This window comes from Rhinolophus ferrumequinum, chromosome 11, assembly GCF_004115265.2.
Source record: "Rhinolophus ferrumequinum isolate MPI-CBG mRhiFer1 chromosome 11, mRhiFer1_v1.p, whole genome shotgun sequence".
Lineage (NCBI taxonomy): Eukaryota > Metazoa > Chordata > Mammalia > Chiroptera > Rhinolophidae > Rhinolophus > Rhinolophus ferrumequinum.
The window spans coordinates 48053829-48075404 of record NC_046294.1 but is presented as its reverse complement, the minus strand read 5'-3'; the positions used below and the strand labels follow the sequence as shown (position 1 = coordinate 48075404).

Below are 21576 nucleotides of genomic sequence, written 5' to 3'. Positions count from 1 at the left end.
GGTTTACAGAGTGCCCTTTATATTTTAACATTACCTTGTTTAATCACCTCCACTAGCCTTCAAGGAGCTAGCCCTATTTTGTAGCAGGGAAACAGATGATACACTCAAATGGTTTAATTGAAGGTAGTTTGACGGGGCAGCTATTACGGAGGTGGTGCAGGACAAGAGAACCACAGAGCATGTCGGGGGCAGTGAGGAGGAACATCTGAGAGGCCTGAGGGGTAAGGAGAGTGCTCCAGATCCAAGAGGGGGTGAGGCTGTAAATATCCAGATCACTCTCACTTCTCACTCGGCTCTCCCATGCTCATTGGCAGAACCTGACTGGAGGCCAGAGGGCAAGAGGTAGGGGTGGGTGTTGGGGTGAAGCAGCACTAAAAGTCAGCTTCTGGGGCACAGAGCATGGCAGGAATAGGTGGAGACCTGGATGGAAAAATGGGTGATGGGAAACTGAAGCCCAGAGAGGGCGCTGATTTGTCCAAGGTCACACAGCTGGTTGATCTCACAGCAGGCACCAGAAGCCAGGCCCTGCCCTCTGAACACCCACTTTGTCACATTCACTGAGGCCTGGAGGGCGCCCAGGCACCACCAGGGCTTCCTGCGTGCACTCACGTGCACCTAGTCGTCTGCTGCTGGGCTGGAGCTATTAATACTTCCTTCCATGACCTCCCTGCTCCCTGACTGGGAAGCAATGGGACTGCTAACAAATGCCATTGAGGTCATGATTAGCTTTGGTTTTAGGAAGCTCCAAGTGAAGGGGGAGTTACAGGGGCCAGCAGGGAGGCTTGTGTAGGTGAAAGGCAGAAAGGCTGCGTCCGGGTTAGCTGCGGACATGTGAGTTGTGTAGACAGGTCAGGAAAAGAGTGACAGCCCCCACCCTGCAGCTCACCTACCTGAGCTATGGCCTAGCTCCCCAGTGTCCACCTACCAAATGCAGGGACATGTGGCAACTTAAACCCCCTTCCAGGGGCGTCCCTCTTTTCCTCATCTGGCCTGTGACTTCCACACTCCACGGCACCCATTCATGGCACCCCCTGCCCCCAGGCTTCTCCCCCGGACCCTGGTTACCTGAGCTAAGGGACCAAGTGTCCCAGCCACAAACATTCAATAGACACAGAGGCCCACACACAAAGAAGCAGACGACAGCACACAGACATGGAGAGACCCGCAACGAACACACACACAACACACACATCAGTACACACTGAGAAACACACAGGATGAATCTAAAACTGGAGCTAGAAACAACAGAAACAGAATGAACTGCAATGCCCACAATCCAGATATACACGCCCAGGTGTGCAATGCAGACACGATGGAGCACACACATGGCGCACCCCCCGAAACATTCACACTCGGCGTAGGCACAGACTGCAGCAGGTGGTCAGACTGAGCCACCTTTGGTCCCCACCTGAGCAGTATGTCTCACCTCTGGACTGTTGCATGTGCTGTTCCCTTTGCCTGGAACACCCTTCCTCGATGCCCCCTCCCGTTACCTGGCTAACTCCTAGTATTCCTCAGGTCTTGGTTTCCCTTCCATTCTCCTCAATCTTGGAGTACTCCCCTGCCACATGGCACCCTTGATGGTTTTCCCACCAGCCTTTAACAAGTTTGGGGACGAAGGCTTTTGCCTGTGTCAGAGGCAGTGACTGGTTGTGAATTGGCGATCAGGGCCAAGAAACCGGGAGGAGACAAATCGTGGGGGGAGTGAGTCAGGAATAGCACTGAGAATCCCTGGATGCTCAGGGCCTGAGCAGGCATTTAGCCCACGGGCTGGCATAGCTGGGTGCCCTCTGCCACATTTTTTCAGACTCTGCCTGATTTCTTTTGTGTTTCTTCCAGGCTCGCTGCCTGACCCAATTCCCTCCTTCCCAAAGCCGGCCCTGCCTCTTGCCACCTCTCTAAGCTCACACACGTTCACTTGCCTTCTTTGCTTGGGTGGACCTCTACTTGCAAGCCTCGTGGAAACCTCATTAGTCGAGGCCTGGGGTCAGAGGCATGTCCTCTGTGCGTGGCTTCCAACCCATGTCGCTAACTAGTATAGGCGAGTGAGTATGACCACGAGCCTTGGGGACTGTCTCCTGGTTCAGATCTTAGCTCCTCTGCTTCTTAGCTGCAGGCACTTTGTCCCCTCATCTGTAAAAAGGGGACAATAATAGAGCCCACCTCATTAGGGTTTCTGTGAGGATTGAATGAGAAAAAAATGTGTAATGCGCCTACCTGGTGTGCAGTTTGGCTCCCTCTTGGGGGTGTGCAAGAACAGGGGGACAGCTACTGAGCTCCAGGAGTACAGGTGTCCCCCGGGGGTGCCTAGTGAATTCTTGCTGACTGGAACGCAGTGAAACAAATATCTGTTGTGTGAGCACCTACTATGTGTCATCCATAGGTGGTTTTTTGTACTTGCCCTCCTCAGTTCCTGCATGGCTGCCAATTCTACACAGCTGTTATGCTACAGGAGCCCAGAAGGTGGGGGTATGACTTCTTTTTTAAATTTTATTTTTATTTTTCTTACATCTATTTTATTGAGGTATAATTTTCATACAGTAAAATCACTAATTTAAGGTATATGATTCAATTAGTTTGGGTAAATATAGACAGTCATATAACCACCATTTCAATCAAGAAAATAATATTTTGTCATCCTCCAAACTTCTGTTGTGCCCTTTGCAGTTAGTCACCTTTGTGGGGTGACTTCTTACAGGGCTGTTAGAGGTGTTGGGTTTTCCTTGAGCTGACAAACTGGGCACATAACATGGAGCTGCCTCTGACATGCTGGGAGCTGCCAGGGTACTGGTTATCGTCTCTGGGCCTTGGATCCTATGGACCGGCAGAAGCAGTGAGGCCAGGCGGGGAAGGGGTGCTCAGGACACGGTCTCCTGAGGACAGGCCTTCAGTCTGAGGGTTGGGCCAGCTGGGAATGGTAACCTCAGAAATCCACAGACTGGTGACAGCGTGGAGAGGTGGTGTTTCCATAAACCTGCTTCTCCTGGATCCGGCACGCCCTGCAGCCCTGGTAGCCGGCATGCCCTGCAGCCCTGGTAGACATGGCCATATGTTGAACCAGACTAGAGCAGGGGCCTGTCCAAGATGATTCCACTTCTCTCCCTATGTACCCCCATTAGGGGCCATAAACCCCTCTGTGGATTAACAGTTCTGTGAAATGAAGGGGGGCATTTTTGTTCCCCAATTCTAGAACCAAATATTAAAGCAATTATGTAACTAGCAATAAATTACTTAAAGTAGTGACTCACTCCGCTTAATTAGAGCGCAAGCTGGGAGGGATTAAGGTATTTTTAGAACACACACCTCCCCCCGTCCTGTGGGGGGGCCAATGTGGGGGTGGAGAAAGGACTGGGAACTCACAGAAGCACCCCAGGTGTCTGCAAGGAGAAGGAAGCAGATCTTCTTCCTCACTGAGGTCCCAACAAAGACAGGCCAAGTTAGAGTCCAGCAGGGGTATTCACATCAGACTCCAGGAACACTTTCCTGTGATGCTCATTGGAGAACTGGGACAGATAAACTAGATTATGAACTCTTGGAGAGCATAGGTCTGTCACCCCCCTCCCCCCCACCCCACCCAGGACTTTGGAATAAGAATGAGACGTGGGGTCAGATACATCTGGGTTTGAATCCTGCCTTTACTGGTTACTAGCTGTGTGGCCTTTGGCAGGTTCTTTTCACTCTAAGTTTCAGTTTTCTTCACTGTAAAATGGGCATAATAATATCCACCTTTATACATATTGTAACAATCAAGTAGGCTAATATGTGTAAAGCAAACCCCAGTGCTGACTTTACGGAACCAAAATCCCCAAAAGGACAGGGATTAATTCTGTTTCATTCACTATTGTATCATATCTCAAGATACAGTTTTATTCACTATTGTATCCATTCACAGACCACACATAGTAGGTGTTCAATAAATGCTTGTTGAGTGAATGCATAATAGTTTCGTTCCCATTCTCCTGCTCCAAATGGGTTCCTTGTTTTGAGGTTCTGGGACTGAAGTAACTAAGTGAGAGGAGGGCAGCGGTGCCTCGCAGGTGGAGTCTGGCCTTTTCCCTAGGCTGAGGAACGAGTGACTTCCAATAGGCAAACAGCCAGACTTCCTGGGAAATGCCTGGGAGGGTTCAGAACCACGGACAGCTGCAGCCTGTGTTCTCGCTCTCCAGGAGGGTAGGTGGGGTGGGAGGGTCCACCATGTGTGCCCTTCATAACCCTGGGTAGCAGAAGGAGGCAGCGGTCCAGTCTGACTTCAGAAACCAGGACCCTCACCCCCGTCTCTGGGCGTTCAGAGGAAGGGGAATGGGTACAGAGTGGGGTGTTCTGAAAGACTTCTCAGAGGAGCGGATGGGATAGGCTGGAAGGATTCAGGCAGAGAGAACATCCAGGCATCTATAAAATGGAGTAGTAATCCCGACCCTGTAGGTGTTCTGTGTGAATTGAATGAGTTACTTTTTAGGAATGTCTGGCACATGCCTGCCTGGAGGGGGCACAATATGGGCTCACTTCCTCCCCCTTCCCTCCACCCCTTCTCAGCCCCTGTGACATTAGGAGGGATAGCCCCCTGCCCTATTGGGGACAGCAGGACATAGATACCTGCTCACAGGCACTGGGGTGTGGGGCTTCCTATCCTGGCAGTCACTGCCCCCCACGTCTGCGATTGGATTGAACTGGACACATAGTAGGTGCACAGGACAGACTGGGGAAAGGTCTGTGTCTCTCCTTCCTCCCAGGGCAGTAGGAGACTAAGGGGAGGGCACAGCTGGATGGGGTGATGGAGTCACCCTAAGCTTCCCCCAGGCCCATAGCCCCAAGTCTCCTGCTCCCAGTGGCTGCTCTGATCAGCTCTGACCAGCTCTCCTCACACCTCGCTGGCCTCCCAGGGCTATGGCGATGAATTAGTGATGACAGCATCACAGCAGCATTGCTATGACGACCAGGCATGTTCTTAGCCTCCAGTCAGGGTACAATGGCAGAGGCCAGAGACCACTTTGGCTCTGGGCTTTTGTACTAATGTGTGTGACAGGCTGGGGTCCAAAGGGGAGGTGGGGAGAGGTAAGTGGGGGATGGGGTAGGGGCCAGGGCATGGGGGCTCCGTCTGGAGTGAACTAGAGTTCATTCAGATTGTTAGATCCCAATGGACCTTGGGGACAGTTGTTTCTCTCTCTCCCTCCTTTCTTCTCTCTCTCTCTCTCTCTTTTTTTCCTCATTCCTCCTTCCCTTCCTTCTGTGCTGAAGGCCCTGACCTTCCCACCTCTTCCCCCAACTCTGAGAATCAGGCCCAGCCCAGCCCTCACCCTCAGGACCTCCGTGAGATGCAGACACAGACACTCCAGAGAAGGCGTGTGAGGGCCACTGATGCCTCTGCAAGAAGGTCTGGCTTAGCTGTCAGGGGCCATGCAAGTGGCTTTGCAGAGGGAGTGATACTTTTGGCCCTGTTGAGTGAGGAAGAGATTTTCCAGTGGAGAGGCAGAGGACCAGAGGTGGACCAGTGAACCCTGAGGCCTGAGTCCAGAGGAGCCTAAGTGTAGGATGTGTCGCAGGGAGCCGGGGGAAGGACTGGGAAGAAGTGGATGCAATGAGTTTGCACCTTGTCCTGCTGGGGAGGAGGAGCCCCTGAAGATTATTGTTGTTGTTGCTTGTTTGATTTTAGGGATGGGGAAACTGAGGCCCAGAGGGGTAGTGACGTGATTAAGCTCACTGAGGTCATTAGAGACAGACTGCGACCATGGGCCCTGCAATGGTCCTACCAGACCCCAGATAGGACCTCCTGCCCCGGACTTGCTAACCAGGATTTTTCCAGGTAACTGCTACCTCCAAAAGCGGAGGGGGCCCATGGGTGATTTCATCCTCTCTTTGAATGAAATTTGCATAAGCAAGGGCCGTGCTTATGGCCCTTTGTTCCTCTGACAGACTGGGCATGTATATGGTAGCAATAGTGGGGGAAGGCATTCAGGGAAGGACCTGGAAAGTCAGGGGTTTGGCTAAGGTCAGCAAGGGTCATAAATTAATTCAAACTTGGGTCTTAAGGCTCCCAGCCCAGACACTGTGCCACATCACCTTACTCTGTACCTGCAGAAATCTTTGGCTGAACTGGACCCCTGTAGAAGTTAAGAGCATCTTTGAACGCCTCACACCCTCCCCAAGGTTCCTGTGGGCGCTGGAGCCTGATATTAGGTCTGCTGTATCTGGAACTTACCCAGGCAGAGAAAGCAATTTAGCCCCATTGTCCTGATGAGGAAACTGAGGTGCAAAGGTTACAGTGACTCATTCAGGGTTACTGAATGGGTCAGTGCTGGGCTGAGCCTGGCTGCCTGCCTGGCCCTTAGCTTATCTACACTTCCCCCACCTTCCAGCTGTCCCCTTGCCTCTCTTCCATCCTGCTGTGCAGCATTGCTGGGCCTGCTAGCTTTGATGGATGGCCCCACAATTCAGCCTCCCTCTCATTGCTTTCCGGACACTGGGCTGTTAGCCTCCTAATTACCAGTCCTGCCTGGTGGCCTCCAAGCCATCCATCTTTCTCACACAGGCTCGCCTAGCACAGGTGGGGTTTTTTTTGGGGGGGGAGTAGGTCCCCATTCTCTGAAGATAAGCTGAGAGTGCGGCTGCAGTCCCTACTCTATGGGGGTTGAGGGTTAGCGAGCAGCCTACACCCCTTTGCTGGAGCGCCAGAAATCTCTCCTGGACCTTCCAAGGGTACCTACATATGCATACATGCACATGTACACACACACTCACAATAACAGTAAGAAAAGCATTCATGTATCAAAAAATACTATTTGCCAAGCATTGTGCCAGAGCTCTGCGTGTATAACCTCACTTATCCTATTAGTTGGGTACTGTTGGTAACCTCACTGTAGAGATAAGGAAACTGAGGCTCAGAGAGGTCCCATATCCAGGAAATGGAAGGTCCCATATCCAGGAAATGGAAGAGCTGGGATTTGAACCCAGGTCGAATGGCTCACATTTTGTATTTACATCTCCTCTGCCCTACTGACTTATTTATGCATGCACATATGAACACACACACCTGTGCACACTCACACATGTGCATGCACAAACACAAGCCTTCATCTCAGCCCTTGCACTACCCATCTACCTGGACCAGGTTCCTGAGTAGGAGAAACGCAAAGCTGAGGAAGCGATGAGGGATCACTGCTCGTTGTCCCCAGGCTGCCCCGGACTTTCACCCCGGCAGTGACATTGATCAGGCGGGGTGCTGCATGGAGGAGGCGTCCTACAGGCAGTGAGAAGAGGAGGCTGGGAGGCGGTCGATCAATAGTCCCTGCAGCACTGCCTTCCAGGAACCGGGGCCCAGGGGAGTGTGGCGCCGTGGGTCGATTGTCTGGGCTGCGGCCAGAAGGGTGTGTGTATGTGGCGTGCAGCAGCCTGTGTCCCGGCCCTCCCTGTCCACTGCTCTACCTTCCCTCTTCCTCTCGCCTTCCACTGCCCACCTATACCTGTCCCCTTCTTCCTTTACTGCCCCCCACCATGGGCACTGCAGCTGAGGATGAAACTTCCAGTTCCCAGGCACCTGTCTGCACCCACTGGCGCAGTGAGGTGGGGGCAGGGTGAGCAGCGAGGCCCGCTGGCCTCAGGAGCTGCAGGAGGTGGGTCGAGCCCTCCGAGACCTCTGAGGACAGTTGAATGAAATGGTGAATGTTAAGTGCTTTACATCACCAAGGGCACATAGTAGGCACTTAATTAATCTTGGTCTTGTTCTTCACTCAGTAGTCTGGAGAGAGCAAGGCTGCTGGGAGTGGATGGGGGGTGAGCTCCCAGGGAGGCTGTCAGATGCTGCTGACAGTGTTAACAATTAGGGGAGGCCAAGAGAGAGAGAGGGAGAGGGAGACCTGACACCTGACCGAGTCTAGCAAAGCCCTGTCACCCATTCTGACATGGGGCAAAGAATGCCTGGTGCTGGGAGGACTGGTGGCCAGCACGGGGCTTGGGACCTAACTCCACTCTCCCTCTGGGAAGGGTCCCTGAGCAGGCTGGGATTGCCCCCTTTCTTGGCACAGCTGTCTCCACCATGGCAGAGGGGCCTCCATCAGGCCCTCCAACTTGCACTGGCCCCAAGAGACCTGGATTCAAGTCCTCCTTCAGGCACCTTCCTGGATGGTAGTGGTTAGGGCGAGTCACTTTCTTTTTGGGGGCCTCAGTCTTCTCATCTGTAACAGGTTACTTAGAGGATTATTTAAGATGTCACCTGTCAAGTGCCTGTCACTTCCCTGCCACCATGGGGCCAGACCACACTGGGTTCCCCAGAGCCTGCCATCCCTGAGAGGGACAGCTGTGGGCCAGCTCTCTACCAGATGCCATCTGCTCCATCCTTGGGTTCCCAGGGCTGCAACACAGGGCCTGTTGTTGAGGAAGGAGGAAGTAAAGGGGGGTCCCATCTTAGCTCGTTCACTCTGGTAGAGGGACAAGTATGCTCTCGGTACTGCAGGTGCCTCCCTGGGTAACCAAGGAGTGGCTGGTCTCGGGTGAGGATGAGGAGGGAGCTCGGGCTGTGATTCTCGAGGCCTCACTTCCTGCTGTTTCAGATGCTGCCTCACCGTACGTTCTTGGACAAGACCTGTCCCTGGTGGGTAAGAGAGACATGGGACTTTTGACCAGTCTCTTTTCTGAAGGTCTGTGCCTAGATGATTCGGTGTTCTGGGGGAGAGACCGATGGTGAGGGGGTGGTACAAGGCTGGTGACACCCATGCCCCAGATGGGCAGACGCAGAAGGAGGGGCCCAGGACTTGTGTGGCCCTGGTCCCCTGTGCTCACACGGCCTTGTCTCACCCTGCTTACTGTCTGCGCCACCTCCCAGGCTGCCCTGTTCCACCTGCCTCTTGCGTCCTAGTCCTCTCTTCTTTTATCATGGTATCTGCCTCTATATTGCCTCCTGCCTCAGGCTTATCTCCTCCTGTCACTCATCCATCTAGCTCTGTCATTCCCCTGTGGCTTTCCTCTGCTCTCCTGCACACCATCTCCCTCCCTGCGAGTCGGCCTGTCTGGGAGTCATTTGCTCCTTGCCTGTCGTCTAACTGGTCTCTGTGACTGACCAGCTCTTATCTTCGTCTACCTTCCCGCATCTCCCTCTCTCTGATGGTGTTTCTGCCTTTCACCGTCTCTGGACTCCCTTTGTCTGTCTCTGCAAGTCTCTCTCTTATCTCTGCAAGTCTCGCCCTTACCTCTGGGTCTCACTCTCTCAGGATCTGCCTAGTCCTGCCCCGTCTGCCTCCTTCCCCCTCCTCGCAAGCCCAGCCAGGACGGCAAGTCTAGCCCTCCAGCCTGAGGATAAAGTAGTTCACCCCATCTCTCTTGCTGGCTGCCTCAGAATCTCCTGACAGTGCCCTCCACCCAGCACCACATCGCACCTTGTTGCTAGGCTTTGGGCTGGCAGCACCTGGCTTCCATAGCAACGGGTGCTTAGAAACAGACGCCACATCTCCCAGTCCCACCAAGGAGTCTGCGAATCCAGTGCCTTTCGATCGATCAGGAAACGTGGCAGGCTCTAGGCTGCCTACAGCTTGGAAAAGCAAGAGAAGAGAGGGCCATGGTCCCTACCTTCTGGAGCTGGGAAGCCGCTGGGATGGGAGGAGCTGCTCCAGTGTGGCCCTAAAACTGAGGAGGGGTGGGGGGCAGGTTCTTTTGGGGAGCCAACCTGCTACTGGAGCGAACGGGTTTGCCAGGGGCCAGGTTTGGGTTGCTGTTCGACTATTTCTAGTGTGTGACTTTAGACAAATGACCTCATGTTCCAGGACCTCAGTTTTATCAACTGTAAAGTCAGGCTAATAATATCATGAGGATTAAATGAGATAATCAACTGAGTGGAACTGGCATTCAGAAGGTAGTCACTGATGGCAATGCCCTCCCTTCCCCTTTACAGTTAAGATTTCATTAGAAGAGAGGAGGGCAGTGGAAACCTAGGCATGGACAAGGGTGTAAGCAAAAAAGTGGAGGCTGGAATGAAACTCACTTGAGCAGGGGTTCACTGGGGCTTGCTCTTACCTGGTATTCACAGAGACTCAAGCCCACAGACCACTGGACTCTGAGGAGGGGAAACCCTGGTGTTGGGGTCCAGGAGTCCTGACATCTCAGGCAGTTAGAATAATAGAATGTTAGGATCTTGGGTGCCTGTATTCTCAGGACTCCAGGCTCTCACTTTCATAGAATGTAAGAAGCACAGACTCTTCAAACAATAGGGTATTATAATAGAGGCTCTGATTTTCTTAGAACGCAAAGTTCTGCTCATTCTTGGAAGCTCGAAGCCACACACTGGGGCCTCCATGTATGATGGTTTCTGAGTCAGCGGGGAGTTTTCAGAGCATGGGGCCTTGGGTCCTTGTTGCTGAGAATTTCTTTCTTTTTTCTTCTTCTCCTTCTCGCTCTTCTTTATTTTAATTTATTTATTTTTATATTTTTAAAATTTTTTCTTCTTCTTTTTTGCTTAGACTTTGTATGCCTTGATAGGCCTCATGGCTCAGCTCCGAGCAGCCCTGGTGTGTGCGTGTGTGCGTGTGTGCATGCGTGTACGTGTGTGTATGGGGGGCTGGCGTCAATGACTGACTGCAGCCTGAGGTACCTTTGGAGCAGGGCCAGCCTAGGAATAGCCAGTGGAGGAAAGCTGGGCAGCTCGCGGGCTGCAGCTGTCCAGGAGGAGCTGGGTGGGACTCTGGGCAGCCACTGTTGGCTGGGGACCGGCCTGCCCTCCTCCATCCACCCAGCTGCCAGCCAGAGCTCAGGAGGAAGCATCCTAGGGCTAGAATCAGCGCAGCCCCATAAGGTCCTACAGACTGGAAGGCAGGTGCACCAGTGAGAGGAAGAGATGGGAGGATAGGGGCATAGGGGAAGAGAGATGGAGTGGGCTCAGTGGGGGTTGGGGCTTAGTGGGGGGAGGGGTCTCAGTGAGGGGATGGGGCTCAGTGAGGGGATGGGGCTCAGTGGGGGGGGCTCAGTGGGGGGTTGGGGCTCAGTGAGGGGATGGGGCTCAGTGAGGGGGGATGGAGGTTAGTGAGGGGGATGGAGGTTAGTGAGGGGATGGGGTTCAGTGAGGAGATGGGGCTCTGAGGGGATGGGGCTCAGTGAGGGGGACTCTGAGGATGGGGCTCAGTGAGGGGATGGGGTTCAGTGGCGGTGGCTGAAGAGTTTCTTATACTACACCCTCTCTGCACTGCCTCAGGCTCCTGCAGATGGTTTTGGGGTGGAGGCAGCCTGATCACCTTGAACCCATTTGCCTGTCCCTGGGGTAGGCTGAGAGCCAAGAGTTCCTTTTCCCACCTCTGACCAAAGCTGGAAAGGTTGGTAGAGCTGCTGAGAAAGCTGGAATCTGCCTCTCCTTTTGCTCATCTTCCTTGCTGGTTTCCATGGGAATTGTGGCTCAGAATGATCAGAGTTTGACAGGATGGTGCTATGGGAGGAGTCAGCGTCAGGCAGAGCCATCTCACAGGGGAAGGGGTTGGCTCCAAAGAAAGTGAGCTCCCTGTTCCTGGGAGTGTGCAAGCAGAGGCTGGATTGTCTGTCAGGGTGACTTCAGAAAGGGGCTCCGATGGGGGAAGGTGGTCGAGAGGCCTCTTCCCTGCGACAGGCGGGCTTTGTGTGATGGGGCCAGGTGGCCCCACCTTCCAGACCTCCCTGTGCCTCACTGGGGGTGTCACCACACCCCGGGATCTTCCCAGAGGAGCAGGAGGCACACAGGGAAGCAAGTACAGTTGGGCAAGTCCTACAATAAGGGGAAAGGCCAGGCTGGCAGGAAGTTTCTACCACTGATTTGTATGGTTGTTAGATGTCTTTTTGAGCAATTCTTCTGGGTTGAGCTTTGTTCCAGGCGCTGGGGCCACAGCAATGAGCAAAACAGGGTCCTGTCCCCTGGAGTATAGTGGGGAGGCCGAGCACTGGCAGAAGTGTGGAGGAGCGCTGGGAAGTGCTGGGCAGAGGACCGGTGAGCAGGGATGTATCGCCACATGGCACAGTGTGGGCATGGCAAGAAAGGAAGGTTTTCCAGGAGGTGGGGTGGTTGTGGGTGGGTGTTAAGGGCATTGAAGGCCAGGACCAGGGCTCCGACTTTATCCTGTGGGCACTGGAGAGAGTGTGGGTGTGGGCCAGGCAGACTCAGGCTTGGGGGAAGAGAAGCCGATCCAGCAGGTACGGGCATCAGGGAGAAGGAGGCCCAGTGGTCCCCAAGGGGTACTGGGATAGCCATGCCCACCCGTGCCTCTCTGTGTAGGAGCCACGTGAGCGTGTGTATAGGGATGTGTGCCTGTGTGTAGAAGTGTATTTGTGTCTATGTGTAGGAGTGAAGGGCGTGTGTATCTGTGGAAAGGCAGTGAGTGTGTGTATGATTGTGTATGGCCTGGGGCAGCCTTGTGCAGAAGAAGGATCTCAGGGTTTGTGGATGACAATAAGCCGCTCCCCAGGCCAAGGTGTGCCACGTGCCCTGGACCTCAGCCCCGATGTGAACAAGCAGGTCCTGGATTAGTCCTGGGCCGGAATCCTATAGCTTCCCTTCCCCTCTGGGGTCACGGAGCTGGCCATCTGCTGCCCACAAGACAAATGCATATGCAAATAACATGGAAATGAGATGGAAATGAGTGAGACCTGTGGCTGACCTCCCCTCGGCCCCTCACCCCAGGGGCCTGAGGACGTAGGCTCTCAGAGCCGCTGCAGGGGCTCTGGGAGCAGCTCCTGCCCAACCAGAGCCCAAATCGCCCTTGTCCCCAGAACGGCCTGTGGCCAGATTCTTTCTGTGTGAGGGCCGCCCTCACATCCGGAAGACACACTACTGATCCCAGCTAGTGGCTATGGGCAGCTTCGCTCTTTGGTGTGAATTTGGCTACACACATACTCACACATTTGCACACACACATTCACACATGCATGCATATATGTGCCATACATGGACATTTGTGCACACCCACAATTGTACACTCATACCTGCAGGGTACATACACTCATAACTCACACAGACACACACATATGCACATTCTGTAGATACACTCACATCTGTGTACACACCCACATTCAGCTATGATATCGTGGAAGTATCACAAGTCTTCACAAAGCTACAAATTTGCAAACCTGTACCTGCCCTCACCCACATTGTGCTCACAGACCCGGTTGCAGGGCCTTACACACACCCAGAGAGAGAGAGAGAGAGAGAGAAAGACAGAGAGACAGAGAGACAGAGACAGAGACAGAGAGACAGAGAGAGAGAGAGAGCTACCTGAGGGCTGCTCACACCCATGGCCCCTCCAGGACTGAAGTATTGAGGACGGTCTCTAGATGGACGCAGAACCTGCCGAGCTTTAAGCTTCTTCCAGGATGCTTCTTGGATTCTCTCTTTGCTGGGCCCCTTGGATGGTGGAGGCCTCTTTCAGAGCATGGGCTCCACCCCAAGTCAGAGAGAGACTGAGTCAACACAGTTTCCTAAGGGGCCTCCCGCATTGGGATCTGGTCCTTGCTCAGTCCTCGGGCCTAGCATGGCTGGGCAGGCCTCCTTGCCCAGGACAGCTGTCTTCTGCCCAGCGAGGCCTACCTGGAACCTGCCTCCCTCCACCTGAGCTGCCTGAGACTTCAAAGACAACCAGGCCAACCTTCACAGCTGCTGAGAAGTCTGAGGCCAGAGAGGGCCAGAGCCTTTCCTGAGGTCACCCAGCATGTCAGGACAGGGCTCAGCTTTGAACCTGAGTTTGACCATGGTTAGTAGCAACAGGATAGATGCATGTCAGGCACCAGCCAGGCTCATGGATGCAGGACACGTGCTCATGGGGGATGGGAACAGATTTGGGGTCTATTGAGGGGCTGCTGGTGCCACACTGCCAGGTGGAGAGATTATTAGCAGGAAAGCTGTTCACCAGTCCTGGGTGAGGAAATGCTTTGTAAACAGAATGGCCCACAGAGGTGTCATTATTTTTAGGCATGAGGGAGGGCCAGTTCCCGGACAGGGTCTGAGGTCAAATGGGTCTAGTACCCAGGCTCTTGGCTGAGTCACCTTTTCTGAAATACCCACTCTGAGGTAGCTGGGTCACTGGGCAGCTTAGAGTTGCCCACAAAGCAGGGAAATGAAAAGAGATGGCTAGAGAGGCTGGGCCAGCCACTCCTGTGGCAGAGGTGGGCGGAGGGTTCAGGAACTTGGAATGGAAGACCCTCAGTCACTGCATTGTTGGAGAGAAAAGGAGAGGTGGGAAAATCTGTTTTTCTTACCTGCCTTTCCTCTCTAGATAGAGCATGAATTTAAGGCACAGGTTGGAGCCAGATAACCTAGGTTTGAATTTTGGCTCCACTACTTACTAGCAGTGTGACTGTGGGCAAGTAACTTAGTCTCTCTGTGCCTCAGTTTTCCTTATCTGTAAAATGTGCTTAATAATAGATCCTACCTTATACTGCTGTTAAGATGACATGTGAGGCATAGTAAGTGCTTAATAAATGTTAAAGCCCATCAAACACAGAGCCCACAGTCCAGATGGACACACTCAGTCCTGACCCTCAATTCCATGGGACTGAGGTCACCCAGGGACAAGGTGCATCTAATTCAAGATTTGTAAACCTGGCAGCAAATTAGAATTGCCTGGGAACACTTAAAAATATCTGGGATTGGCGGGGGCTGTCCAAGGCACGGGCCGGGGTGAGAACTCAGCTCAGAATCACAGAAAGTAAAGTTGGAGGAGTGGAGGAGTCCTAGTCTTGGAGCAAGGGTCACTTTCTAGCCATGAGAACTCAGACAAGGCCTGTCACCTTTTCACCTCGAGGAACCTGGTTGCCTCTTTTGGGCGGGGGCTCATTGGAGAATTTCAAGGATTACATGAAGGGATGTTTGTGAAAGAAAGGTCTCTGTATCCTGCCAAGCATCAAAAGGAAGAAGTTTGTGTGTTGACTCTAGTGTGTTACCATTTCACAGATGGGAAACATTAGATCCAGAGAGGTGCAGTGGCCTGTCCAGAATCACAAGTCTATGGCAGATTTAGGACTCAAAAACTCTGAGGAATGCTTGACACAAAACAAATCTCTCTGAGTTGGGGGAGACACAGAGCATGTTCCTGGGGCACCAGCCATTGAGCTGCAGTATGAGAGACCAAGTAAGATTTAAGAAATAACTTCTCAAGAGCAGTGCTGGGGAGGTCCTGCCTCAATCTGGGAGCCCAAGAGATGGCAGCTGTGCCAGGCCAGGGTTGGCTCTTGACTGCGGGGTCTGAGACGGCTTCCACTGAGGAACAAATAGCTCTGGTCAGTGGCCGTAACAGATGCCTCCTGGGTACCTATGTCCCAGCCTGGCAATGCAGAGTCCAGGACAGACCTGGTGACAGGTGTGCAGGATTAACTAAGACGTTTGTGAACGGGGCTCAGACTCACTCCTTTCAATAACCCTTATGTTGGTCACTTTCTTTACAGAGCAAGAAACTGAGGCCAAAAAAAGAAAGGGAGGCCCTTCTCTGGGCCATAACCTTTACACATCTCAGCTCATGTCATGTTTTTTACAGTGTTAATAAGTAGGACAAATTTCCCCTAGTTTGAAGATGCAGTCAAATACATTGACTTGGCCTGCATCACTTAGTGACAGAGATGGTCACCCCTCCCCAGGTCCCCAGATGTGACTCCCAGGAAAGACACAAGAAGGGGAACCCAGAGGACTAAGGTAGCCTCTTGGAGGAGGTGGGCCTCTGCCTGGGCCCTGAATGATAAGCAGGCTGACCAGATCTGGAGGGCATTGGGGGTGGGGTGGCATGGGTGAAGGCCTGGAGGTAAGAATGAGTCATTCACCCATGTGAGAAGAACCGGAAGTATAAATTTAAGGAATGGTGTGGAGAGGGTCAAAACTGGAAAAACAAGCCAGGGCTAAGTTATAGAGGGTCTGCCATGTCGGGTTGAAGGGTTTGGCTTTATTGTGCTGGTGGTAGGGAGTCACTGACGGTTTTCGAGCAGGGGAAGAAGCATGTCTAGAGCTGGGACTCAGAAAGAGAGGTGGAGAAATCCTGGCATGGAGGGCCTTCCCCTGGGCTGGTGGCACAGCTTGTGTGCCAGGTGCCTGGACTCTGTCCAGGACTGGGCTTAGTGATTCGACATTGAGGAAATCACTCCCCAAGGAGAAAGGACTCAGATGAATCAGCCCATTGAGGAGAGGAGGCTGAGAGGCTGGGGGCTCACTGAGTCACCCTCCAAAGGGGGAAAGGAGAGCTGCAGGGAGAGGGGCCTGCAGTGCAGTGGGAAGGATTCAGGTCAGACCCCAGCAAGGGCGGTCAGGACTCTGGCTGCCTTCCAGCGTTGATTCTTCTGGCAGTCTTGTGAAAGAGATGGGAAAACTGAGGCCCAGAAACCGTGGAGGGGACCTGACCAAGGCCATACAGCAAGTCGTTGGCAAAGGCCATGCTCACCCTCTAGTCCAGACACGTCCCACCGCTGCTGCCCATCTCCTGCCAAACGGAGGCTAGGAACCGGCAGGGTCCAGGCAGGGAACTGACCCAGGTGACCCCTCCCTACTCACCGCCCGCCCCGCCCCGCCCCGCCAGGCAGACGGCAAATAAGGCCGGGATGCGCCGCCGCAGTGGGACAGCAGGGGGCGCAGGAGCGTCACGGCTGCCGTAGACGCTTGAGCGCAGAGGACGCTCTGCGGGGAACTGCGCTTCGGGCGCGGGGGTCCTACCGCGGAACTATGTATGGACTGTGTGGCCCTGGGGCCTGCATCCTCTCCGGCTTCCGAGGATGCCAGCGCAGACCTGCCTGCCCAGTGCTGGGTTCCCAGTGTTCCTATCCCCCACTCAGAAGGGGTGCGCCTGTCCGTGTGTGCGCACGTGTCTCCTTCACAGATTTGCTACTGCTGCTGGGGCCTGTCAGTCTCGGAGCGACCTCTAAAATTCTCCCTGATTTCCCCCTTTTTTCCTGGAAAAGGACCAAGCCCAGGGCTCCTTGTATTGTGTCAGCACCCCCTTTCCCCCATTCTACCCCCGCACCCCCCATTCACTGCGCTGGTTTCGGCCTTGGGTTTCTGACTTGGCTCCAGGACTTTCTAAGTGGTGGGGGAAGAGGATATGATCGGCTAGGAGAGGGGCTCTGAGTTGGCGACCCCTGCAAGGTAGAGAAAGGAAGGGTAAAGGGGCAAGAGAAGGGAGCGAAGGCTGGGAGCCGGCTACCTGGCGGGGATCCTAATAGCGGACGAGCCAGGAGACTTGAGAGCAGAGATGGAAAGGAGGTGAGAGCTGGTAGGGGGTCGGGTGGGGGTCCGAAGATCCGATCTGCTGAGAGGTGCTGTCCAGGGTTGCGCGGAAGTGGGCGGGGCTAGGGCGGTCGAGGGGCGGAGAGTGGGCGGTCCAAGGCGGGGCCGAGGCGGACAGTCGCGCGGACCCCGCGAAGCTGTCGCGGACGCGCTGACCGAGCGCAGCGTCCGGGCTGGCAGGCGGGCGGGCGGGCGGGCGGCTGCGAGTATGGTCCTGGTGTTGCACCACATTCTCATCGCTGTTGTCCAATTCCTCAGGCGGGGCCAGCAGGTCTTCCTCAAGCCGGACGAGCCGCCGCCGCCATGCGCCGACAGCCTGCAGGTAGGGGGGCTCCCGGTGCTGGGCACGAGGAGAAGCGGGTGTCTAGCAGAGCTGGGCCGGGTCCTCCGCAGAGCGTGCAGTCGCGGGCTCCATGGTCCACCCTGCCCCTGGGACCCCTCCCCTAGTTCTGAATCCCACTCCCAATGCCTACTGCAGCCCATCCCTGGAGCCCGTGAAGCACACGCTCACGGTCCAAACCTCACCCTAGACTCTGACCCCTTTCTGACCCTGGACTCCACCCCAAGCACTGAACTCTCAATTCACAATGGGACCCCAGTCCACACCAAGAGCTCTCTTCAAGTCTGGAACCCCCGGCCTCCCAGATTAGGGAGGGCCCCTGCCCAAACCTCTGAATTGCCACTATATATATATATAATCAGACTCCAGGCACATCTAGAATACACCTGAGCCCCCAACTCTCAGCCAGGACCCCATCTCAGAGCTGGGCTTTATCCCCAAGACCCTAAACCTCTACTCCGCAGCCTCATTTGTGCCCCCACCCAGATTCCCACTCAAACATCTGGACTGGCCTTCAGTCCTCACCTGGGACCCGACCCCAGCGTCCAAACGCTTTCTCTCTCTGCAGGATCACCCTCCTACCCTCCCTGCTTTCCCTCCCTTCTTCCCGTATAGAAGGTCCCCTAGTTTTTTCCAGCTCATCTCACCCTCTCCTCTTGTTTCTCTCTGGGTGTGCTGGTCCCACTTTATTCTCTGGCTTCTCCTCTGGCTTCTCCGAGTCTTGCTGGGTGTCCTCTCTCTCTGCTTTTGTGTTTCTCTCTTGTTTGGTCCCTTTTGCCCATGTGCCCAACTCTCTTGGTCTGTCCATCACCCCCCCACCACCACCACAGTTTCTCTAGGTTTCTATCTTTGTTCTAGCGTCTCTCCCTGTGGTCATCCCTTCTCCTTACACCTGCCTCTGATTTGGGGTGAGGAGGGGACAGGCTCAGAGTGCCAGTGTCCCTAGGACCTGCACCCCTCCCGTGTGGTCAGGCGTGGCACGGTGTGGGCACTGGTGGAAGGGACTAAACATGGAATGCGCAGCCCGCGGGTGGTGCTCAGGGATCTAAGGTGGGTGGGGGTGATGCAGTGGGGGCACTGGGGTTCCTAACTTTAAACCCTCTCAGCCCTGCTGTCCTGGTCTTGACTCGGGGCAGTTGGGGGTGTGGGTTGGGGGAGTGGAGGAGCAGAGTGCACCGTCAGTCGCCTGTGGTGAGAGGTGTCCAGGACTGGGTGAGTCTGGAGTATGTGTTTGTGTTGCACAAGCTGGGTTGCATGTGTTGGGTATGGCTTGTGTGTGATCATGTGTGTTGTGTCATGTAGAATTGTGTGTCATTGTGAGTGGGATTACTTGGGGGGATTCTCAGAGGCTTATGGTGAGTATGAGGATTGTGAGTGTGTGGCACTGCGTGCTGTGTGTGGCGAGGGAGGCTGTGTTGTGTGTAGTGCCAGCTGTATATGTGGCTGTTGTGTGTGTAGGGAACTTCTGTGTATGTGATTGTGTCATCGTGGGGTGGAGTTATTGTGGGGGCAGCTTGCAGAGGGGAGTGCTTGTGTGGTTTTGTATGTTAGTTGTTGTGTGTAGCCACGAATAGCCACTGTAGGGACCTGAAGAAAGGTTTCATTTGGTGTCTTGGCAGAGGGGCGTTGGGGTGGGGGGAACTGTGTGTGCCTGAGTGTGTTTGCAGCCTAGGTGATGGCTTAGAGTCACTGGGCTTGCTTGGAAAGTAGATCAGGACCTGTGTGTTGGTGTTTAAGGGTCATGTGTCTGTGTGGGGGCTGTTTGAACAACTCTGGGTGGGAAAGAGTGCAGCAGCCAGGGCCAAGGGGTCCAAGGCAAGGAGTGGTTGTGTGTGTGTGTGTGTGTGTGTGTGTGTGTGTGTGCCCGTGTGCGCATGGGAGGGAAGCAGTGGGCAAACGGGATTGTCTATGCTGAGGGGTTGTGTGCACAAATGTGTGTCGCGTTAGGCGTGCACATTATCTATGCAGGGTGTGTCTCTATGTCTGGGTGGTGTGTGTGTTGAATGTAATTGGATGTGTGTATCTGTGCTTGGGGAGGTGAGTCTGGGGTGTGTGAAGTGTGTGATGGAAGGTTGAGTGTGAGTGTGATGTGAAGTGTGGGTGTGTGAGCTGTGTGGCTTTTTGGTGTGATGTGTGGATTATGTGATCTTTTCTCCTTGTGAGCTGTTTATGTGTGTGGTGAGGAGTGTGTGCGGGGCTTCCAGGAAGATAAGGGTTGTGTGTGTGTGGGGGGGGGGGGGGTATTGAGGGCTGTGGAATTTGCTGCGGGGGGTAAGGGAGTGTGTGCATAAGGTGTGTGGGGTGAGGTATGAGGTATGTAATGTTTCGGGTGTGTGACATCCACCAGGTGTCCCATAAATGTTTGTAGAGTGACGTGTGTGTGTGTAGGGAGGGCTTGGCTGCCATCCTGTCCTCACTTCCCTCCCGATTAGGTCCCCAGAGATGCCCAGTGACGTTCTCAAATGGCTCCCCCAGCCTAGGCTGTGTCTACCCTTTGCCCTTCATCCCCCTTGCTTTGACCAAGGCCTTTGTCTTGGGTTTCCGGCTGAACAGGCCCTGGACAAGCAGGCGTTGGGCGATGTCGCAGTCCGGGAACCTTTGTTCTTTTCCTCTTAGCCTGTCTCATGTTTTGGGCCGGGATTTGGAAGGGGGTGGAGAGAGGATGCACGTGTCGCAGGGTCACTGTGTTTACTGCCACGTCATAGTGCTCTACAAAGAGGAGGTGTCTGGGCACAGGCAGTGAGGCCTGGGTGGTACCCCCAGTGGCACTTCCTTGGTGCAAGAGCACCTTGGGCCAGACTTGGTGTTGGGTGAGGTTGTAGGCCCCTGGGTGGCCACATAACCTCTGGGGTGCTGAATAGTGAAGTACCCCCTTCTGCATGCTGGCCTGTCTTCTTCCCTTCTCTGTGTGGCCCCCAGGGAGAGTTCCCAGGCTGGGAGACAACCAGGAAGACCTCAGTCTATTTCCACTTTTGTTGACTTCACATCTGCTGGGGGAATAGTCCCTGTTCTCACAGAGAGCCTTATCTGAGAAGGAGAGCGTGATCACTCCTTTGGGGACCCTAGTCTGATGGGAGAGATCCAGTCAATAGGAGAATCCAGGTCATACCCTCCAGAGAAAGGAATGAGGAAACCTTAGTAGACAGTCTGCCAACAGGTATTGGAGAGCGTGAAAAACGAGGACTCCTTACAGTTGGAAAGTACAGAGACTATCAGTGTGAGTCAGGGGAAGGGGCCGGGGGGCCCTTCAGAAGTTTCTCTGAAGTGAGTGGGCTTGAGCTGGGCCTTGAAGCGGGTGTTCGGTGAACAGAAATGTGGCCTGGGGCTGAGGAAGATTCTGACCCAGCCGGAAACAGGGATATTGAATGCAGCTGATCCTTTCCAAGCAATACTGTCGCTTTGGATGGCCCTCCCTGGGCCTCCAGCCTCTTGAGCCTTCACACCCAGTCTCGTTGCCCATCCCATTGTCTTTGGCCACAATCCTCCTCATCGTCATCATTATCTTTTTTTTTAAACTTTTAAAATTTATTTTAAGTGTATTTTTCCAGAACAAGTCAAGTATTGTTTCAAGCTAGTTGTGGAGGGCGCAGCTCACAGTGGCCCATGCGGGGATCGAACCGGCCGGCAGCCTTGGTGTTAAGAGCACCACGTTCTAACCAACTAAGCTAACAGGCCGCCCCCATCCTCATCATCTTTTAGGCAGCTCTTTCCAAATTCAAAGCTCCTTAAACAAATGTGTCATTTAACAGATTAGCTCATTCATTTGTCTAAAAGCATTTATCAAGTACCTGTTATGTACCAGTCAGGCACAATTGTAAGTGCTAGGGTCAGAACAGTGACAAAACCAGCCTCCTGGGGCTCCTCCTCCTGTGTCTGAGAAACCCCGTCTTCCTGGCTCAGCCACACTGTCAGCCCCCAGGCCCTGGGCAGACGGCTCTCCCTTCTGTGTTTCCCAGCCTGACGTGCACTTGGTTCTACAAGGCTTCTCTTAAGACACTGGATGGCGTCTGCCCATCCCAGGTGTCCTAAGCTGGACTTGCCA

The 21576-nt window shown here is 54.1% G+C and overlaps 1 protein-coding gene across 3 annotated transcripts in view; it reads left to right on the top strand.

The window, feature by feature from the left end:
• PDE2A (phosphodiesterase 2A) overlaps positions 1 to 21576 on the top strand; it is an 88922-nt gene that overhangs the window by 8925 nt on the left and 58421 nt on the right. For 2 of the 3 annotated variants that reach the window (XM_033120366.1, XM_033120364.1), the window contains exon 2: positions 17453 to 17516. In XM_033120366.1, coding sequence (XP_032976257.1) covers positions 17498 to 17516 — 19 coding nt within the window. In that variant the 5' untranslated portion in view covers positions 17453 to 17497. Of the gene's footprint in view, positions 1 to 17318; positions 17517 to 21576 lie in introns of those variants that run through there. The other variant, XM_033120365.1, reaches the window with a different exon arrangement.